Source organism: Alosa sapidissima, chromosome 16 (assembly GCF_018492685.1).
Source record: "Alosa sapidissima isolate fAloSap1 chromosome 16, fAloSap1.pri, whole genome shotgun sequence".
NCBI classification, from domain to species: domain Eukaryota; kingdom Metazoa; phylum Chordata; class Actinopteri; order Clupeiformes; family Clupeidae; genus Alosa; species Alosa sapidissima.
This window is the reverse complement of record NC_055972.1, coordinates 15,658,529-15,676,420: the sequence shown is the minus strand read 5'-3', so window position 1 is coordinate 15,676,420 and position 17,892 is coordinate 15,658,529. Positions and strand designations below refer to the sequence as shown.

The 17,892-nt window shown below is 42.8% G+C and overlaps 1 protein-coding gene across 5 annotated transcripts in view; it reads left to right on the top strand.

The window, feature by feature from the left end:
• Positions 1 to 2,128: 2,128 nt before the first annotated feature.
• Positions 2,129 to 17,892, top strand: part of grid1a (glutamate receptor, ionotropic, delta 1a) — a 251,123-nt gene continuing 235,359 nt past the window's right edge. For all 5 annotated transcript variants that reach the window (XM_042066357.1, XM_042066355.1, XM_042066356.1 and 2 more), the window contains exons 1-2: positions 2,129 to 2,610; positions 4,692 to 4,847. In XM_042066357.1, the coding sequence (XP_041922291.1) occupies positions 2,532 to 2,610; positions 4,692 to 4,847 (235 nt within the window). In that variant the 5' untranslated portion in view covers positions 2,129 to 2,531. The remainder of the gene's footprint in view (positions 2,611 to 4,691; positions 4,848 to 17,892) is intronic.

Here is a 17,892-nt window from a genome sequence, read left to right as displayed (position 1 = left end):
CCTTGAGTCAGCAAATCAACACTTTGGAATAGCATCACATTAGTGGACTCAAACGTGTTAGATTTGGACTGGGGCCGAGAGAGAGAGAGAGAGAGCGAGAGCGAGAGAGAGAGAGAGAGGACCCATGGGGTGGTACAGCCTGCTACAAGGGCACGCATGCCCTGTTTTAGGGTCTGTACTACTGTCACCTAAGATCAACCTGTGGCTGTTATCCGTTATGACTCTTATATGCAGCAATGCACTCACAGTGGAAACACAAATAAGAGCAACTCAGCAGTATCTTAAATTAGCTCTAAGGCTATGTGGGACAAATATAATGAGCAGTGTTTATAGTATGCAAACAAATTATATATTTCACAGAAATGTCAATCAGGGCAAAATCTCAGTTTCTCAGTAATATGCTATTAGGAATGCTGCTATTATTTGTTGACTCCATATAATCATAGCTTTGGGTTATCATGGACAGTAGGCATATGGATCATATTTATATTCTGTATCTGGAAAGTTTGTTGCACCAGAAGTGAGCTTTGTGGCCTAGACTCCATTAATATTCACACGACAGACCCAGCAACACTAATCCATTGATTTATATGACATTTGTTTTTCTCTGTCATATTGCCTGTTCAGTCTCTAATGCAATAATCAAGATCTGACACTTAACAAACATACTCTCACCTCTGTGACATATCTGATAATATCATGTTGTCTTGTTATAAGCCCAAACTAAGTGTGTGTCCTAGAGGTCCACTGTCCGTCCACTCAGTTGACAATGGAATAGTGACATTCTCATCTCACTCTTAACTGACCAAATTATTATTTATTAGGCCTGTGGTTTCCAAAGACACTTTCGAGACGGTTGCTGGTTTCCAAATATATATAATGTGTACCCAATTTAACAAGTTCATGAACATATTTTAAGCAAACATTTCCAATGAACACGGAACTGCCCCAGGTTTCGAACTGCTTCCGACCATGCTCCGGTAGTTGTAATGCTCAACATGTACAGTGTATGTCAGTATTTGTCTATGGACGTGTTTGCTGTGCAAGTCAAATAAAAAAACAAAGGCTTATAGCAAAATATCGATGTATTAATAATATGAATGTTTAACTATTGTAGGCTACATCATAAGTAAATGGTTTTGATACATTAGGCTTATGTTACGTACTGCGGGAGACCAACTGAATGGCGCTGTCCACCACTGTGGTGCTGAAAGTTAGCGACCTGATAGCCTTCTCCCAACAATTAAGAGATATTTCCGTTTGTTGCTGTCGCCAAGAAATATCCTTTAATTGTAAGGTAAAGATTATCGTTTTCCAGAGGAGAATGGCGGCTCGGGCGTTTAATCTGAAAGCACAATAAATAATAAAGAGGGATTAGTCATGTCATTTCACCAGGTTAAAACCTAAGACGTGACTATAGGCTACACCTGTTGAAATAGTTAAAACTGAACTTATATAAACAGTGCCTAGATCTGTGTTTAAATGTTTACAGTTGAAAATAAAATTCTCGAAATAAAACAATTCTAACATTGCCAATGCATCAACCCGCAGTGTAGTCATCATGGGCTCATCAGCTGTTGAGTGACTTACAGAACATATTGACCATCCCCAGAAGTGCAAACCTTTTCGACGAATTTGTGCATGCTGTGGACGAAACCGAGTCCGTCTCATTGCCTTCATCATTTTCCTTCTTGATACCCGCTTCCAGTCATTTCTCCAGTTCCACTTGAACCGTCCTGGCAGATGTTCCCTCTTTCGAAAGCCTCCGCGATAACAGCAGTCGCGGCAAGTTAGTTTAAGTGTAGGCTACGGGCAGGTTGAGAACCCGAATAACATCCTTATTATGAGATACAAAAAATAGATATTTACTAGCCGTTGTACATAGTTTCCCACTCCTGATCAAACTTTGCCGGCTTGTCTAAGACTCTCACGGATGTCAGGTGCCTCTCGGTTTCTTCAGTCAACGTACCATTCGTCTGTCTTTCCGTTTCAACCTCCTGCTTCAATACATTTCTCCTTTCTCGGCGGCTCCACCAGACCATTCTCCACTGTCTCTGCAATCACGTGGTGTAAGAAAACGAGCGAAATTGCGAGCGTCCGATCCTTGTGTGTATTTGTGCGACTGTGTGTACGTGAAGGATAGAGAGAGGGAGAGAGAGAGAGTGCGGGGAGGGGGAGGGTGGCTCACTCCTCTGCAGTTTGCTGTATCTCAGATGCTGTTGAGAGCGCTGTGGAGAGCGCAGAAGGAGCGTGCGGACTCTTACTTGCTGTCTCTGATTAACAACGCAACGCTCTCCCCACCTTTCCCTTGCTCTCTTTCCACCCTTTCCCTCCTCTCTGCAACTCTTTTTCCCTCTTGAGAATACATCTGACGGTTTTTTTCTGTGGTCTGTACCGGAGATTGTGGTTGCTGAACACTCTGCCTTTTCTTTGCAAATCTGCCTCCTCGTATATTCCGCGTTTTGAACCTGTTTGGATTTCCGTGGAAGCTCAGGCGCGTGAATGAGCTATTTAGAGGGAAGACGAAGATCATGGAGTTGATTGTGATCTGCCTTTTTCTGTGGATACTGCAATGCCATTCAGCGCGGGCTGATTCCATCATCCACATCGGTAAGACACCGGATGGGCGCGGGTAGCTAAACCATTGGAGACTACAAGAGCACACAGACCTAGCAAATGCACGTCAGTGATACAGTTTGCGAAATATGTAACCCGATCTGCCAGATCCACCATCAGATTCGTTTCTGTAAACTAAACGCTTAAAATGATATTAACTGAAACTTTTCAGATAACCTGTCAGTCAGTGACCGAGCCTCAGTTTAAAGTCAGTCCAACTAAGTTAAGTCTCAACCGAAAACAGAATTGAAAACGCCGCATGCAGGATCGAGGGTTAAACCGAGAGTCGGCCCCTCCCGGCCTTAAGCTTGAACTTTCAGCAGAACGTGATGGAAATATGAATTTACCTCATATGCATGACTCTTAGTGTTGGTGTTTTGTCTGTCCGCGCATACGTATACATGCCTAAGTCTTCATAATTGTCTAAGATTATAACATGTGGGCTACCCTTACCTTGTGGTGTCTTAACAGGCAGTGAACCGCTACCTAACAACACATATTCACATACAAGCATTTAGTAATTTGTGAATCACAAATCTAGACGGCATCATAACAGCAATGAAGGGGATCGCACGGACGGGGACAGGCTACTGTTGCAGTGAGGATGAGTTTGAGCGCTTGATATCGTTGCAGATGATGAAGCTCTTGTATGACAGCATTATCGAGATAAAACTAATTCTAGATGAAATTGTTGAATCATCTTAACAGTTAGCCCAATTGTTTCCATATTTAGTGAGCATTGGGTACATGTAGGCTAGGGCTACAAAGGCAGTGTAATACATCATGAAATATACCCTCTTAGAAATAGCCAAAAGCTGTCGATTTTAGCAGCTAATCATAGTTTATCCATGGCCCTCAAAATGACTCGTTCTAAGAAACTTGACACGGCAACAGTTCCATTTTTTCATTCCTGTCACGTCTGATGAAAGGATAACAGACGACGAGAGCTCTGTTTTTACATTACAGCACACTTATTTAGAGATAACATAGGCAGTAGTATTCGGGCGAATCAGCCCAATCCAGTATAATGTTGTTTTTTTTACAATCAAGGACTCTTTTGTGATTGTTTTTGTTTTAGTGCTGTGTATTGTAGGCCTACTCATACACATTTAGATATTTTAGGGGATATCAGTGTCAAACAAAGCGACTAAAATGTCAGCATGCCATGAGATTAGCGGCATTTGTACATAACTCAACAAATGTTTATTCATACGCATCAACGAGCCCGCGCGCGCACTCTAGTACCTGTAGAGGTGAGATATGGTGGGTTACAGCAAGTGCACTGATTCCTCTGGCACGTAGGCCTATGCTGCGTATATGCTACTACTTTTGATACTTTCACGAGAGGAGGTGGGATGCTAGACACTCTTTTACTGTGTGAATTGACTGGAAACATTGCTTTGTTTCATTGGGGAAGCCATGATCCCTACCCCCCCAATATCGCAACGTAATTATTCGAAGGTCTTTTTTATAAGGCATATGCTGTGCACAAACCAGTGACATTGATTTAATCCTTAGCGTTTGGATTTATTGCCTAGTTGTGCAGTATCTGGCTAACCAATAATGCAGAGAGAAGACTGGTTGGTGATTTGCCTGCCTGTGTAGATATTTTTAAATAGGGAATTGGTTGCCGGCGTTAGTGACACTGATTGATGAATATTGAGACCATGGGGATTACTTTGTAGAATATAAAACTCCTAATTTTTAAATGTCGTATTTATCTGTTACCAGAAATCCCACGACTTATCAATTACTCGACGTGGCCAGATCTAAATGTTAAACGACTGGTATATAAAGACCACGCGCCAGTGTTCAAGATAAGGACAATTTATAGTCCATGTCAAAATAACTCACAACGGCAATTTAGAATAGTACAGAGATTAGAGTCTACCAACACCATGTAGGCCTAAAACTTAAACAGTCGATGCTTATGTCAGTGGTAAGGTAATGGTAAACCATTATGAGCTATCTCTCCCAAACGTGTTTTTGAACAAAATATAAAAATAGTTAATTCTATTAATCAGTGAACTCACCTAATGAACGTTGTAACCGTGCGCACTTTCTTTCTTCAACAGGTGCCATATTCGAGCACAACGCGATACGGGATAATGAGATTTTTCAACTCGCCATTTCAGACCTGAGTTTGAATGACGACATTTTACAGAGCGAGAGGATCACCCATTCGATTAAACTGATTGATCCAAACAATCCCTTCCAGGCGGTACAAGAAGGTGAGTAGGCTTTGGCAAATAATTACCCTATTGATTATTTTATTGCATGTACCTACACCCTGTCATTTTGGTTTAGGAGTGTCAGGAACGTCTGTTTGCAGTTGTAAAATACCTCATTTTTATTTGGAAAATGAAGTGGTAACATTAATTTTCTGCGCAATGAAGGCATTTTTCTGTATTCATTGATGGGCAAAGCATGTTGATTTTGCCAGGTGTTGAGTGAAAAGGAGAAAAAAAGGAACTTGTGTGCGTGGGTGTATGTTAAAGGGGTGAATGTAGGAAAGCACACCTGCACACTTCTTCTCCATGCATGGTCTGTGGTCTGTGATGCAAAGCTAGGTGGAAGTATTGAGTCTGTGTGTAGAATATTAACTATTTGGGACTGATTACTGGTAGTTAATATGGAAGAGAATGGCTGACATCACCAGAGCATGTCTTACCGTGAATATGGATATCCCAAGATGTTCTGCAGAGAAAATTGCTTTCTGGATTCATCCTTTACCATAATGTTTTTTGGGTTCAATTTCTTCTGTCTTTCAGAAACAGTGCAGTCGTCTTTCATTTGAAAGGAAATGCAATAGTATACCACAAATTCTTTTTGACAGAGAATACTGGTAGTCTCTTTATTTAGCGGAAAAAAACACCATAGTGTTTTGATGCTTTAGCGATTTCCATTTGGGTCATACCTGTATCCAGACCATAGTGTTTTGATGCTTTAGTAATTTCCATTTGGGTCATACCTGTATCCAGATCATAGTGTTTACCTGTATCCAGACCATAGTGTTTTGATGCTTTAGTAATTTCCATTTGGGTCATACCTGTATCCAGATCATAGTGTTTACCTGTATCCAGACCATAGTGCTTTGATGCTTTAGTGATTTCCATTTGGGTCATACCTGTATCCATAGTGTTTTGATGCTTTAGTGATTTCCATTTGGGTCATACCTGTATCCAGATCACAGCTGCAAGCAACCACACGGAACTTGTACTGTAAGTGGAGCTCAGGGAACAAAATGAGTTGCTAAAACAAAAAATTATAAAGGTGAAGGGTTTGAAAGATAATTCTTGAATTTCCCCTTGGGGATCAATAAAGTATCTATCTATCTATCTATCTATCTATCTACTGTATCTATCTATCTATCTATCTAAAGATATATTTGATTCTCTCTTTTATCCATAGCCCTCTGGCATCAAGGGTTGTGAAAGATGGCCGTTTTCTTTCCACCATCACACTGCCTAGGCCCTACTGTACAGTATGTAGATTAGAATTAAGTAGAATTAGAATTAAGTATCTGATTATTCTGGATTATTCCAAGGACAGAGATGACCCACACACATTTCTGAACTATAAATTAATTTATTAAAACTTTTAGCTTGTGGACTAAATGCCGTTGAACGTCTAGGAAGGACATAGGATTATGTCCAAACACACACACACACACACAGCTGACCTGTGGATTGCAAATCCTGTGCTAAATTAGCCAAAGGATCACTTGAGGCTTCAAAGAATCTGGAGAGAGGCCTTTTACTCCACTAAGCCAGTTCCTCACAAATGCAAAGTTGGCAGAAATGACAGCAGATGATTGTGGAAGGCAGGATGCTGGCCAGGCACAAAACCGGCCAGCGAAAGTTCACATGGCGAAACGGGGCACAGCAGATGCTGCCGCTAATCAAGAGTGAATCCTCAAGCACCCTGGTGATCCAAATGTCAATCACATTGGTACAGCGCAAATAAGCTAGCCACAGACATTGTTCTTTTTCCTTTTTCTAGCTTAAGCGATAATTTAGAGGACTTCCAATGAGATAAGCACAGTTCTGACCGCTGGAACCCCCCTCAGGACTCTGTCTCCGGGGCCTGTGGTGCAGTAGCTCTTGGATTGATTTGCCATTCTCAGCATACAGAGCCCTCTGTTGCTTAAGCTGGCGTGCTTTGACTCCGAGATCGATTAGCCTCCTCGGGTGCAAGAGGGCTTGAGTGACAGCCCCGTCTTGGTGCCCTTTCGCCTTGCTCTTTTGTTCGAACACACCCCACTGTTAGGTCCCAGCACTTACCGCCTACATTTACAAACAGGGAGGAGAAGGTCACACACTTAATGAGCTGGAGCAATTACGGCAATGATACCTGAAGTGTTGTATGAATCATTAAGGAGTTTGTGGGGTTTAAGGGAAAAGACTATGCATATGAAGCTCTACTTGGGAAGAAAAAATGAGGAAGAAGCAAATGGGAATATTCTTTTGAGATTAGTTTCGAGATTTTAATCCAATAGAGTTTTCATCAAATCCAACCCAAGGCTCCTCATCACCCTCTAGCTGTCTGCCCTCTGTGTGTGCCCAGAAATCGCCAGTATTTCTACTGTCCTGGCTCTGTACATTGATAAGAATGATTATGGGTCAGACCTAACCTGAACCAATTCTAAACCATCAACATTGCATTTCATTGGCAGTTGAGCACATATTGACAAACTTTCACTAGAATCACTGACTGCATCTTTAACAGAGAGGGCTTTGAGACACAAGAGTCACAATGATGGATGTTTGAATCACTAGGAATAGGACTTGATGGGCAAAAAAGGGAAGGATTAAGTGATCTTAGACAATGCAGGAATGAGGGGTAAGGAGATAAAGACAAAGATCAAAACACTGCCGGTGCCAGGAATTAATGGCTTCCTGTTTCTGAGTCTCACTGCTCATTGTCACCAGGCCATTCAATTTTAATCAAGGCACTGCGTGACCAAGCAGAGGGATGGCAGTCAGTGGCAAATGTCAGGGATGGATGAAAAAACGAGGGAGGATGGATGAAAGCGAGCTGTTAAGAGGGACTGGAAGAAGTCGGGTGTCTGTCATGGGAGCACTGCCTTTCAACTTTTGCCCACCAATGGTTTCACTTTAGGATGAGCGGATGACGGATAAGGAGAAGGTCAAAGAAAAAGACAAAAAAAAAACTCTGCTATGGATGGATGGATGGACCTCTAAAAGTCCTGCCGCAGCTTATGAAATGAAACCCAGTGCTGTAAGGAGGCAAAATACAGCACTTACAGTAACCATGCACAAAAAAAAAGAAAAATTCTCTGCCGTGATCTTGCACTGCAGGTAATCTCTGGCAAATAGTAACTACAATATATAAGAACCTCAAGTAATCCCAAGCCAATCTCTACCACCAGTTAAACTCCACTCAACCATTTAAAGTGCATATATGAACTGCACCATAAAGCCCCTATGCACCAAGATACAGGTCTTTGTTATTGGGCCAGTATACACTAGATTTAACGTGTAATAGTCTAAAAGGGGGTCATGAACTGTCCATTGGGGATAATTGTGGCCTGGACTGTGGCTGAGAGCTATCTAAAGGTCAAAAGCAGGAGCATGATGATCCTCTAGAGTTATTTTCAGTTGAACAGGCACAGGAAGATGGCAGCTATGCCTCAGCTGCCCAGGCGGGGACCCACAGGAGGGCTGCTGAAGCATTATGTTATCTATCACCCACCACAATGAACCTAGCTATTGATGCCTGCACCCAGGTTGTCCACTCTCACTGAGTAGAAAGGCCAGTTCTATACACGAGTTTCCCGTTTACCAACAAAACTAGATGCGCGCGCAGCCGTGAGGCAGAAGACGCTTGGTGGCCGTCCACAACGTTATAAACTTAACCTAAATAGTCGGCTGCTGTAAGCTACAATCGGATTTTTTTGTATACCCCTGTTGTCTCAATGATAATAACATCTCATTTTAGACTATATTTCAAAGTTTGACATTCATTTGGATTATTAATATAACATCGTATTTTGTCATTTTTGGCGAAGACATGCATTCCGTTAGGGATATTGAACATATTTAACATTCTCTAACCATCGTGATTTCGAATTGGTGCAGTTTTCAGCGCAAAAACTCATTTTATTCTTTTGCTCTTTTGCATTGCTCTATGCTGTTCTATGGTGCTTTCTGCCTCTTGGTTGCGCACGCATGTTTTCGTGACGTTCCATAGAAATCCATGTATTGGTCAGCACAGGAGCAAAGTAGAAACTGACCCAAGAGGACTCGATTAACCATTTTTATTTTTGGGATATTTTTATCTAGTGAATCATAGTAATCAGCCAAGAAGCTTTGTGACACTCACAATTTAGATGACACTCACAAGTCAGTTACAGTGATGCAGCATAACAGAGGTCCTGAGAGATGTGCCAATTTTTCCTCCTGTGGAGTTAAAGGTGGACTAAGACCAAATGAAGCCTGACATTTCCCACAGTGCATTGTGGGTAGCTGATCTGACAAGTTCAGAATGGCAATGACCTGAGGGCATCACTGAGGATAAGCCAAAGTGGGTGAATCGTAGGGAAAGACTAGACATCTCAGGCAGCACAATGATAAATGCATGTGTGTAAGAATGCTCTCTCTCTCTCTCTCTCTTTCTCTCTCTTTCTCTCTGTTTATCTCTCTCTCTTTCTCTCTCTCTACCCCCTCCCTCTCATTGTCTTTCTCTCTGTGTTTTTATGTCAGTATATTGATGGAGCTAGAGTTAGAAGTGGCAGAGTGAAAGTGAAAGTGGGTGGTTTTAGAAGCAGGCATGTTTAACCCAGAATGTTGAGAAATGAACGTTCTAAAGAATATCTGGGTTCATTGAATTCAACATAGAATTTTAGAACCTTCAATTGTTGCGGAACTTAGAACGTTCAAAAACCTACACCTTTAAGGGTTAACAAGCTTAAAAACTGTTGAAAGTTCTGCCTTGAGTGAACAGTGAATCAGGGTAGCTCTACTGCCTTGTAAAGTTGAACCAGTGTGATTAGATAGCAATCTCCTGCCATAATGTGTGGTGCCACTATCAAAAGTCAAAGAACTAAAATACCAGTTATACATTATTTTAATGTAATACGCAGTGGGTATTATACCAATGGGGAAATCAGTAACACCCCAAAAACATATGTGCCGGCTTTGACCTTAGGAAAAACTACTTTAGATAATCTAGTTGGCAAGCACAAGAATCCTGTCATGCATGTAAAAAGTCTCATAAGGGGATACAAGTGCAGATGCAAAAGTCTGAAAAGTCAGAAAATTGCACCAGCTGGCATCGCCCCCTCCCTCCTCATGAACTAGACATGTCTCGGGCAGAGTGTTTAGGGGTGTGGAGCATGTGAAATGTGAAGCAGAGCAAGCGAGGGAGGGGGGCGAAAGGGTACTCGCCAGCCAGCTGCCAGAGAACCTGGCCTAGGAGCATGATGGGGAGGGATGGAGGATGTGCTGACTTCTAATCCCAACTCAAACCATGGGGTGTTAATTGTGTGGTGTGGAGATGGAACCACATTTTTGAATTATGGAAACAATTATTAAATGTTTGTAGATGTTCAGAGCTTATGAGGTCAGTAGGAAGGTCTCTGTCAGTGACTATATGTGGATGGAGATATAAGATGTTTATCTTTAACTGCCATAACTACTGTATCAGTATTATTACTGATTGATATGTCAACATATACAGTACCATACTTCCCAGAGAACCAGCTAAAGTTGAGGTATTTTACGTATTTTACGAACATCTCATGTTCAAACATGCCGTGCAGTTACCTAGCCTTATCCCTCTGCTGCCTTAGCATTCACATTTATTTGTGAATGCAGATGGGACATGTTCTAAGTGCAAATGAAGATGAAGTTTGTACTCATAGCTGGGATAGGAGCAACCATAAAGAGGAAACACCCTTCTCTTTTGCTCCTTTTACTCAGGCTTGACTAGCTGGATGCAATTGACTGGAAAGCACCTCTCGCATACTGTATCTGTAGAGAGATTAAGAGATCCATGGTCTAATATTTCTTATGGAGACAGAAGCAAAGATTTCCGATGCGTTTCAAGCGCAAGACATCAAAAGAAGTAATTGACCAGTGGAAAATCTCGGGCTGGAATTGCATGTTACTTGCTTAGCTCGGTTGAAGGAAACAATAGGATTTTCCAATAGATCTGAATTATCCGTTATTATTCACACAAGTACCCATGGGTTATCTGAAAGGCCTGTGTCCGTATAATGGTGTTTGAAAAGTGGCCAGTGAACGTGGTCATGGAAAGGCCAGCCATTTCCAGCAGCCAGACAGCTGAATTATCGAGCCCCAGGTCGACTTTGCCACTGAGTCTGCAAGGATCGATCAGGCCAATATTGCGAACTGCAATGATCAGTGAATAAGGAGCACACACCAGAGACAGAGAGAGAGAGAGAGAGAGAGAGAGAGAGAGAGAGAGAGAGAGAGAGAGAGAGAGAGAGAGAGAGAAAGAGAGAGATAAAAAGAAAGAAAGTGATGGCAATGATCATACAGTTATTATACTCTCCATGTCCTCCTTCTCCCATCTGCACACTTGACCTGGTGTTGTGTGTTCCTGTTTCAGTGTACTCGTATGCCTTTATTGCTTCTTATCTCTGGAGTTTGTAATTACGCTATTCATCAGAAAAAGAAGTGATAAAGGCTCTAACATATAGAAACATGCTGTATAGTATAACAATAATTACTCTTTTCATTGGTAGCTCTTTTTTCTTTTGTCGATTGGTATTTTTTTCTCATTGGTAGCTTATGTTGTTTACGTAAATAACTAAACTTTAATTAGGTCTTTGGATATACTGTATGTCGACATATCAATTAGTAATGCTGATGTTTTTAATAAGGATATCAGTTGTGTAGAAAATAAACAGATACTCTATGTTATGAGTATGGAGATGATCCGTGTGACACAGAGCATGGAGACTGAGACTGAGTGTTTTTAGTCTAATTGAAAATAGCCATTTTACATTCTTAAAGAAAAAAAAAGATAAACAGTCACTCTTTTAGAGCATTGCACAGTGTGAAAAATGTAGCCATTGTACTTGTGCACACACATTAGTTTAAATTAGATCCAATTCCATTTCATTTGGAAAGGCTTTGAGCGGTTTGCCTTCTTTTATCCCCTTAAGGTGCTTATGCCATATGTGTCTTTTGCAACTTTGCCTGACCAGAATATTGAACACAGCGCACAACGTACTGTTTGATGAATTGAGTGAAGTGCACAGTGTCATCTTTGATTAGTGATGTTCCAGTATTCACACTTGTATTAACCCACTGATTGAATATGAATTGTCGACTGCCGTGCGTTGCTTGTGGAGTGAGTTGGTGAGTATGTGGCACCCGTCACAGTGCTGATTAGGATGAGGGACTCGGCCTGCCCCATCCTAAGGTCGCCGAGCCGACCGGCGGTCATTTTAAAAGGGCACATTAGTGTGTTCAGTTTCAGCCAAAGCCTTTTTCTCTGACTTGTTAGGTAAGCTGTGGGTGTGGAAATGCACTTATACTCTTTGTGCTTCCAAAAAAAACATCCTGTAGCTTTGTCTCCATGTCAGGGAAGGATTTAGCTGATTCTTGTAGTTGCTTTCAGGAATGTGTCAACAACAGTTATCAAATATTGAAATGTTTATGTAGGCTACAGCACATGTGTGCGTGTGTGTGTGTTTGCGTGCGTGTGTGTGTGTGTGTGTGTGTGTGTGTGTGTGTGTGTGTGTGTGTGTGTGTGTGTGTTTGTGTGTGTGTGTGCATGTGTGTGTGTTTGTATAGGGGAAAAAAGCATGCATTACAATGCAGTTCAGATCCCTGGCACAGTGCAGTGGCATTGAGACTTCCGGTCCATTCAGTGTTGATAGACACTACATAGAATATGCATTTGTCATCTCTGCTTTAAGGCTGAACAACTGGCATATTGTGCTCCACTGAGCCTGTTTAAATGACAGAGTGAGGGGGAGAGAGCAGAGGGAGAACTACAGAATGAGAAAAAGAGAGAGAGAGAGGAAACTAAAGAGCAAGAGAGAGTGAGAGAGAGGAGAAGTCAGAGAACAGGCCGAGTGGGAGAGCCTGTCTGGCTGGATAGAGGGAACGAGAGAGAGAGAGGGACACTGGAAGACTGGGAGTGCACATGACAGGTCAGGGGTGGTGGTGGTGGTGGTGGGGGGGGGGGCAGTAATTCCGCGGCTGTTGAATGTCGGGGCTTGTTCGGGGCCCTCCACACTCTCCTGGCAGGAGGTACCCTGGGGGTTCCTGGCACCACTGCTTGGTGTGCCACGTGAATGGAGGCTGTAGTTCTTAAATCATTCAAGGAAATTGCCATTGCTCTGGTCATTGAATTTCACCCCTCCTCCCTTCCCTTTCCTCCATCCCTCTATCATTCTCTATCTTTGTTTTGTTCCCTGAGCCTTTGCGGGCCTTTCCTCCTTGTGTATACCCTCAGTTATATTGATTCAGAGTTTTTTCCCCCCTTTTTTCAGAGCTCATTTTTAATGCTTAGCACTTGGCTACTCTTTGCTGGGTGTTTGTTTGAATGTACCCTAGCTGTGGCTGTGTGATTCTGAGGTGTTTTTGAACATGGAGGGCTCGCACGCGTTTGGCACCGCTCCACAGCGATAGATTCGATTTAACAGACGCTAACAAGATTTACCTCTGATCTGCCTTCAAAGGAGTAATCGGAGCCACACTAAATGTCACCCCCAAGCAGAGCTTTTCAATAATCTTTTTAATTGGTATATCATAAAGCAGACTATCATGTCTCAGGCATTGGACCAAGTCAGCAAGAAGAAGAAGAAGAAGAAGAAAAAAAACATGACCGAAAATATTTGTTCCTACTCGAGAAGCCTGACGGGTTGTCCCAAGCCTTAATTATCCAGGCCACTTCTGGCTTCAAATGAAACAGCACAACTGTTTTGATTCGATGTTAGCAGGATGACTCCGACGTACTAATTAGTGCAGGAGCGTCAGACACTCCATTTGTCTCCCCTGCCTCTCCTCCGTCTGTTTCTGTCTGCAGTACAGTGGTGTGAAACTGCATATGTTTTATGTATTTGCTGTGGCCTGTCTGCAGGACATCGAATGAAGAAACAATCATGGAGGACGTCTGGCCTATCACTCTAATCAGACTCTGTGCTTGGTTGTAGAGCTGAGTTAAGAAATGGATGTAAAAGAGCACTTTTGGCAGTAATTGACTGTCTGGATCTGTTGTTAAAACTCTGCTATATCTTTTTTGCCAGTCTCTACTATTCATTATTAGTAATTACACAAACTGTCAGATTTCGCTGCTGAAAAGCCCTGATAGCTGAGGTGCGCTGAGATGATGGAGTTGTCGTGTTTACCTCTTGGCCATCACATGTTCGGAAATGCAGTCGATGTAATCGTAGGGGGGCTGAATGCGATCAATGTTGGTAATTCTACTTAAAACCTCAGAGAATGGCTCTCAATGTCTTCCAATACCTTGTGGTTTTAGCTCTGTCCTGGCAGTGACAGGTGATTGGTGCTGGGAAGATGGATCAGCGCCTCCCCACTGACCAAACACATCTGCTAACACATCCCGAGTGGGGAAGCCTGTCACCTTCTCCCCCCTGCCGATCGATCTCACTGTTCTTTTGGGTGCAGGCTGCTTCTTCTGTGTCGCAATCACAGCGATGGAAAATGATGCAGTGATTTAGGGGTCTTCAGTGCATAACATTGAAGAAAGGATACGATGGTACAGCTAAACTAACCCCCCTCCACACACACACTACCCCCTAACCCCTCCCCCTTGTGTGAAGCTTGAAGGGGTGCGTGTATAATTTACAACCCACCACCTGCATGCCCGACTGTAGAGAGACAGGAGGCATTAAATAAGCCGCTCTGTAAATCCTATTAGAGTCGGAACAGGAGGCTGAGGACTATGCAGGGGCTGGGACACTCTCCTCCACTGGTTTACTCATTCACTTGAAAAAAGAGGAAAGGAGAGAGAGAGAGAGAGAGAGAGAGATGGAGAGAGATGGATGAGGTTCAGATGAGACAGAGAATGTGGCAGTATGTGTGCATTTCTATGTGAAAGAGATAAAGATAAATGGCTTGGGGGTGAGACGGAGCAAAAGACAGAAAGAGAGAGAGAGAGAGTGAGGGAGAGGAGAGAGAGAGAGAGAGAGAGAGAGAGAGAGAGAGAGAGAGAGAGAGAGAGAGGAGAGAGAGAGAGAGAGAGAGAGAGAGAGAGAGAGAGAGAAAGAAATGACAGAAACACACACACGTCACTGCTCAGGTGTGAGAGGGTGTTGTCACTGATCATCTGATTGTGATGTGAGAAAGTAAAGAAAAGAAGAAGGGAGTAATTACAGAAGCTGTCTCTTCACTCACTTTCACTTGCTGGGTTTCTTGTCTCGTCACTGGTGTGGTGCGCAGTAGAGGGGTGGTTCAGCACAGTGTGTGGTGCTACCATCTGCTCTTTCCATCTCTCTCTCTCTCTCTCTCTCTCTCTCTCTCTCTCTCTCTCTTTTATCTCTCACTCCATCCTCAACCTGTCTCTCTAGCCCTCTCCCTGCTTCTCTTCCTTTCACTCGTTCATTCCCTCCCCCTCTTCTCTTTATTTTTGGACATGCATGCTCATGCACAGAATGTGAGTTTTCCTGCGAGTGTCCAAAAAGAAACACTGTTCTCGGGTATTAGAGTTATTTAAAAAGTGCTGCAATGCCTTGCCCGGTTCCATTAAAGGAGCCTCCTCCACTTCCCCTAATGTTTTCCTGTCACCTCGGATGGTTCCACACAATCAAGGCTACCCTGCACTTAGACCTGGGCCTGCCTTGATCTCTTATGCTGATTGATGGATTAAATAGATCAGAAACAGGTGTGCTTTTGTCTCTCTGCGATTACCCGCCATGACTCAGCTTTGTAACACTCTTAAGTCTATGGTAAGTCTTTTGTCAGAGGAGATGAAATGTTAAAGTGTGTGTGTGTGTGTGTGTGTGTGTGTGTGTGTGTGTGTGTGTGTGTGTGTGTGTGTGTGTGTGTGTGTGTGTGTGTGTGTGGGAATGGGGGTGGAATGAGACTAAAGACTGAATATCTGGGCTTGCTTGTCCCATCCACTCGAAGGTAAAAAAAAAGATGTGAATTATGAAGGAGGGGGTTAAGGAGGTACGGTGTGTTTGAGGAGGCCGAGGCTGCGTGGTGAGTGGATGAAAAGATTGCGGCAGCGCTCTCTTGAAGCCGGACCTGCTTGTGAATGATTCATAATTGTTCTCCAGCCCCAGTCAAGCGCAAGTCGTTCCACACCATTATCTGCTCGCTGTCTCTCCGGCAGGCGTGTAGGCCCCACCTCACAACTGCGATTTGTGACCATAATTACTGTAAATGGGAATGAATTTGCCGGGGTCTTCTGAGCCTTTGAAAGATTGGATTGATGGATGGATGGATGGATATGGATATATGGATATATGGATATATGGATAGATGGATATATGGATAGATGGATAGATGGATAGATGGATATATGGATAGATGGATAGATGGATGGATGAATGAAAGGAAGGATGGACGGACGGATGGAGGATCGATCACTGAATAAATGGATAGATGGATAAACACATCGGCCATCGGATTCATAGTCTGTGCCAGCTGCCTGAACAAAAATGCTACGCAAGGAGGGTTTGGCACGTAGCAAAATATATCAGCGCGATGCAAGCGTGAGCGCCATGTCACGTGTTTATGATGGGGGCACATCATCCATGCAGTTTGCATCAACTATGAGAAGGTACTTCAAAAACGTCAGTGAGTCTTGTGTTGTCAACTGCATCCACATTGTTTGGTAGATAGATCGATTCCTGTTTAAGACTGCATTTGGTACATTCGATACACATCTGTATTGAACCTAATGTCCTGTATTTAAATGGTTCAGTATGTGTATCTTTAGCCCCTGATAGATAGATAGATAGATAGATAGATAGATAGATAGATACTTGGAGTATGGAGCACAGCGCAGTGAGTAATCTAGAGTGGGTGTTTGGCTGTGTGAATATGCTGCTAATGACCTCGTGTGTGCTGGCCACATGCTCTTGTTTCTGCCCACAAAGCATTTATATACATATAGCTCTCTTAACTATAGAGCACTCGTGCACAAATTGCTTCAAATAAGTGTTTATTTGTCTATGTCTGTGTCACTTTGTCTGATTAAATGTATGGATGTGTGTGTGTGTGTGTGTGTGTGTCATTCTGTATGTGTATGTGTATGTGTATGTATGTGTTTGTATGTGTATGTGCATGTACATGTACACAGTGTTTTTTAGTGTGGGTGGGTGTTTGGAATCATGATTACTCCTCATGTTTGGCAGACCCACTCATTTATCACACGGCCCGTGCTCTGGACCGCATAGTTCCCTTCTCCCTTCTGTACACACATCCTGTTCTATGGCTGCTTACTCACACTATGCCGCTATTACCTAAATTGGCCTAAAATACTACAAAAATTAGAGGACCTCATTAACATGAATACATTTGCATTATACATAGGCGTTAATAATGCATTCTTGTCAAGTGAACAATTAACCAAAGCTGAAGACCAAAAATGTTATGTGGTGAAAATTCAGTGTACATTTTTTAATGGTCTATAGTCACCCAAACTTGAATTGAACTAGTTGCTTGTGGCATCACCAATACGGAGGTCAAAACATGCTTAGCTGTCCAAGGGCAGACTTTATAATGGCACATTATTATAATGAAGCGGAGTTACACATTTGTGCCATGAACTGAAGGCAGAAATTAAGCTCTTGTGGTTCCAGTAGTGTGATGCTATAGTCGTAGATTCCCCCATGGGGCAAAAAGCTGCCCACTTGCCCTCAAGCTATCTAAAGCTTTGTTAATGCAAATGACTCCAGCATGAAACTGTTTGCCCTTGGTCGAATAGAACAGAGCTGTGGAATGCTTTTAAACTGTAGTCTGTCCAAACATTGGGGAATCATGATATCAGGAAATATGAGAGCGATGCCTTTTTACAGGAATGTAAAGTGCCCCATTTGAATAGTTTTAAAACACGAGTGCCCTGTAGTTGAAGGTTATTATGGCATTTTTAATGGGGGTAGGATTTATGAGATGACCCATTTAGGAACAATTTCCTCAGATGCATGACATACAAAGACATGTCAGGCAGTGCGCATGCATTGCACACACACACACACACGCACACACACGCACACACACACGCACACACACACACACACACACACACACACACACACACACACTCACACACACACACAGCATGATGGGTTGGTTTGCATCCGTG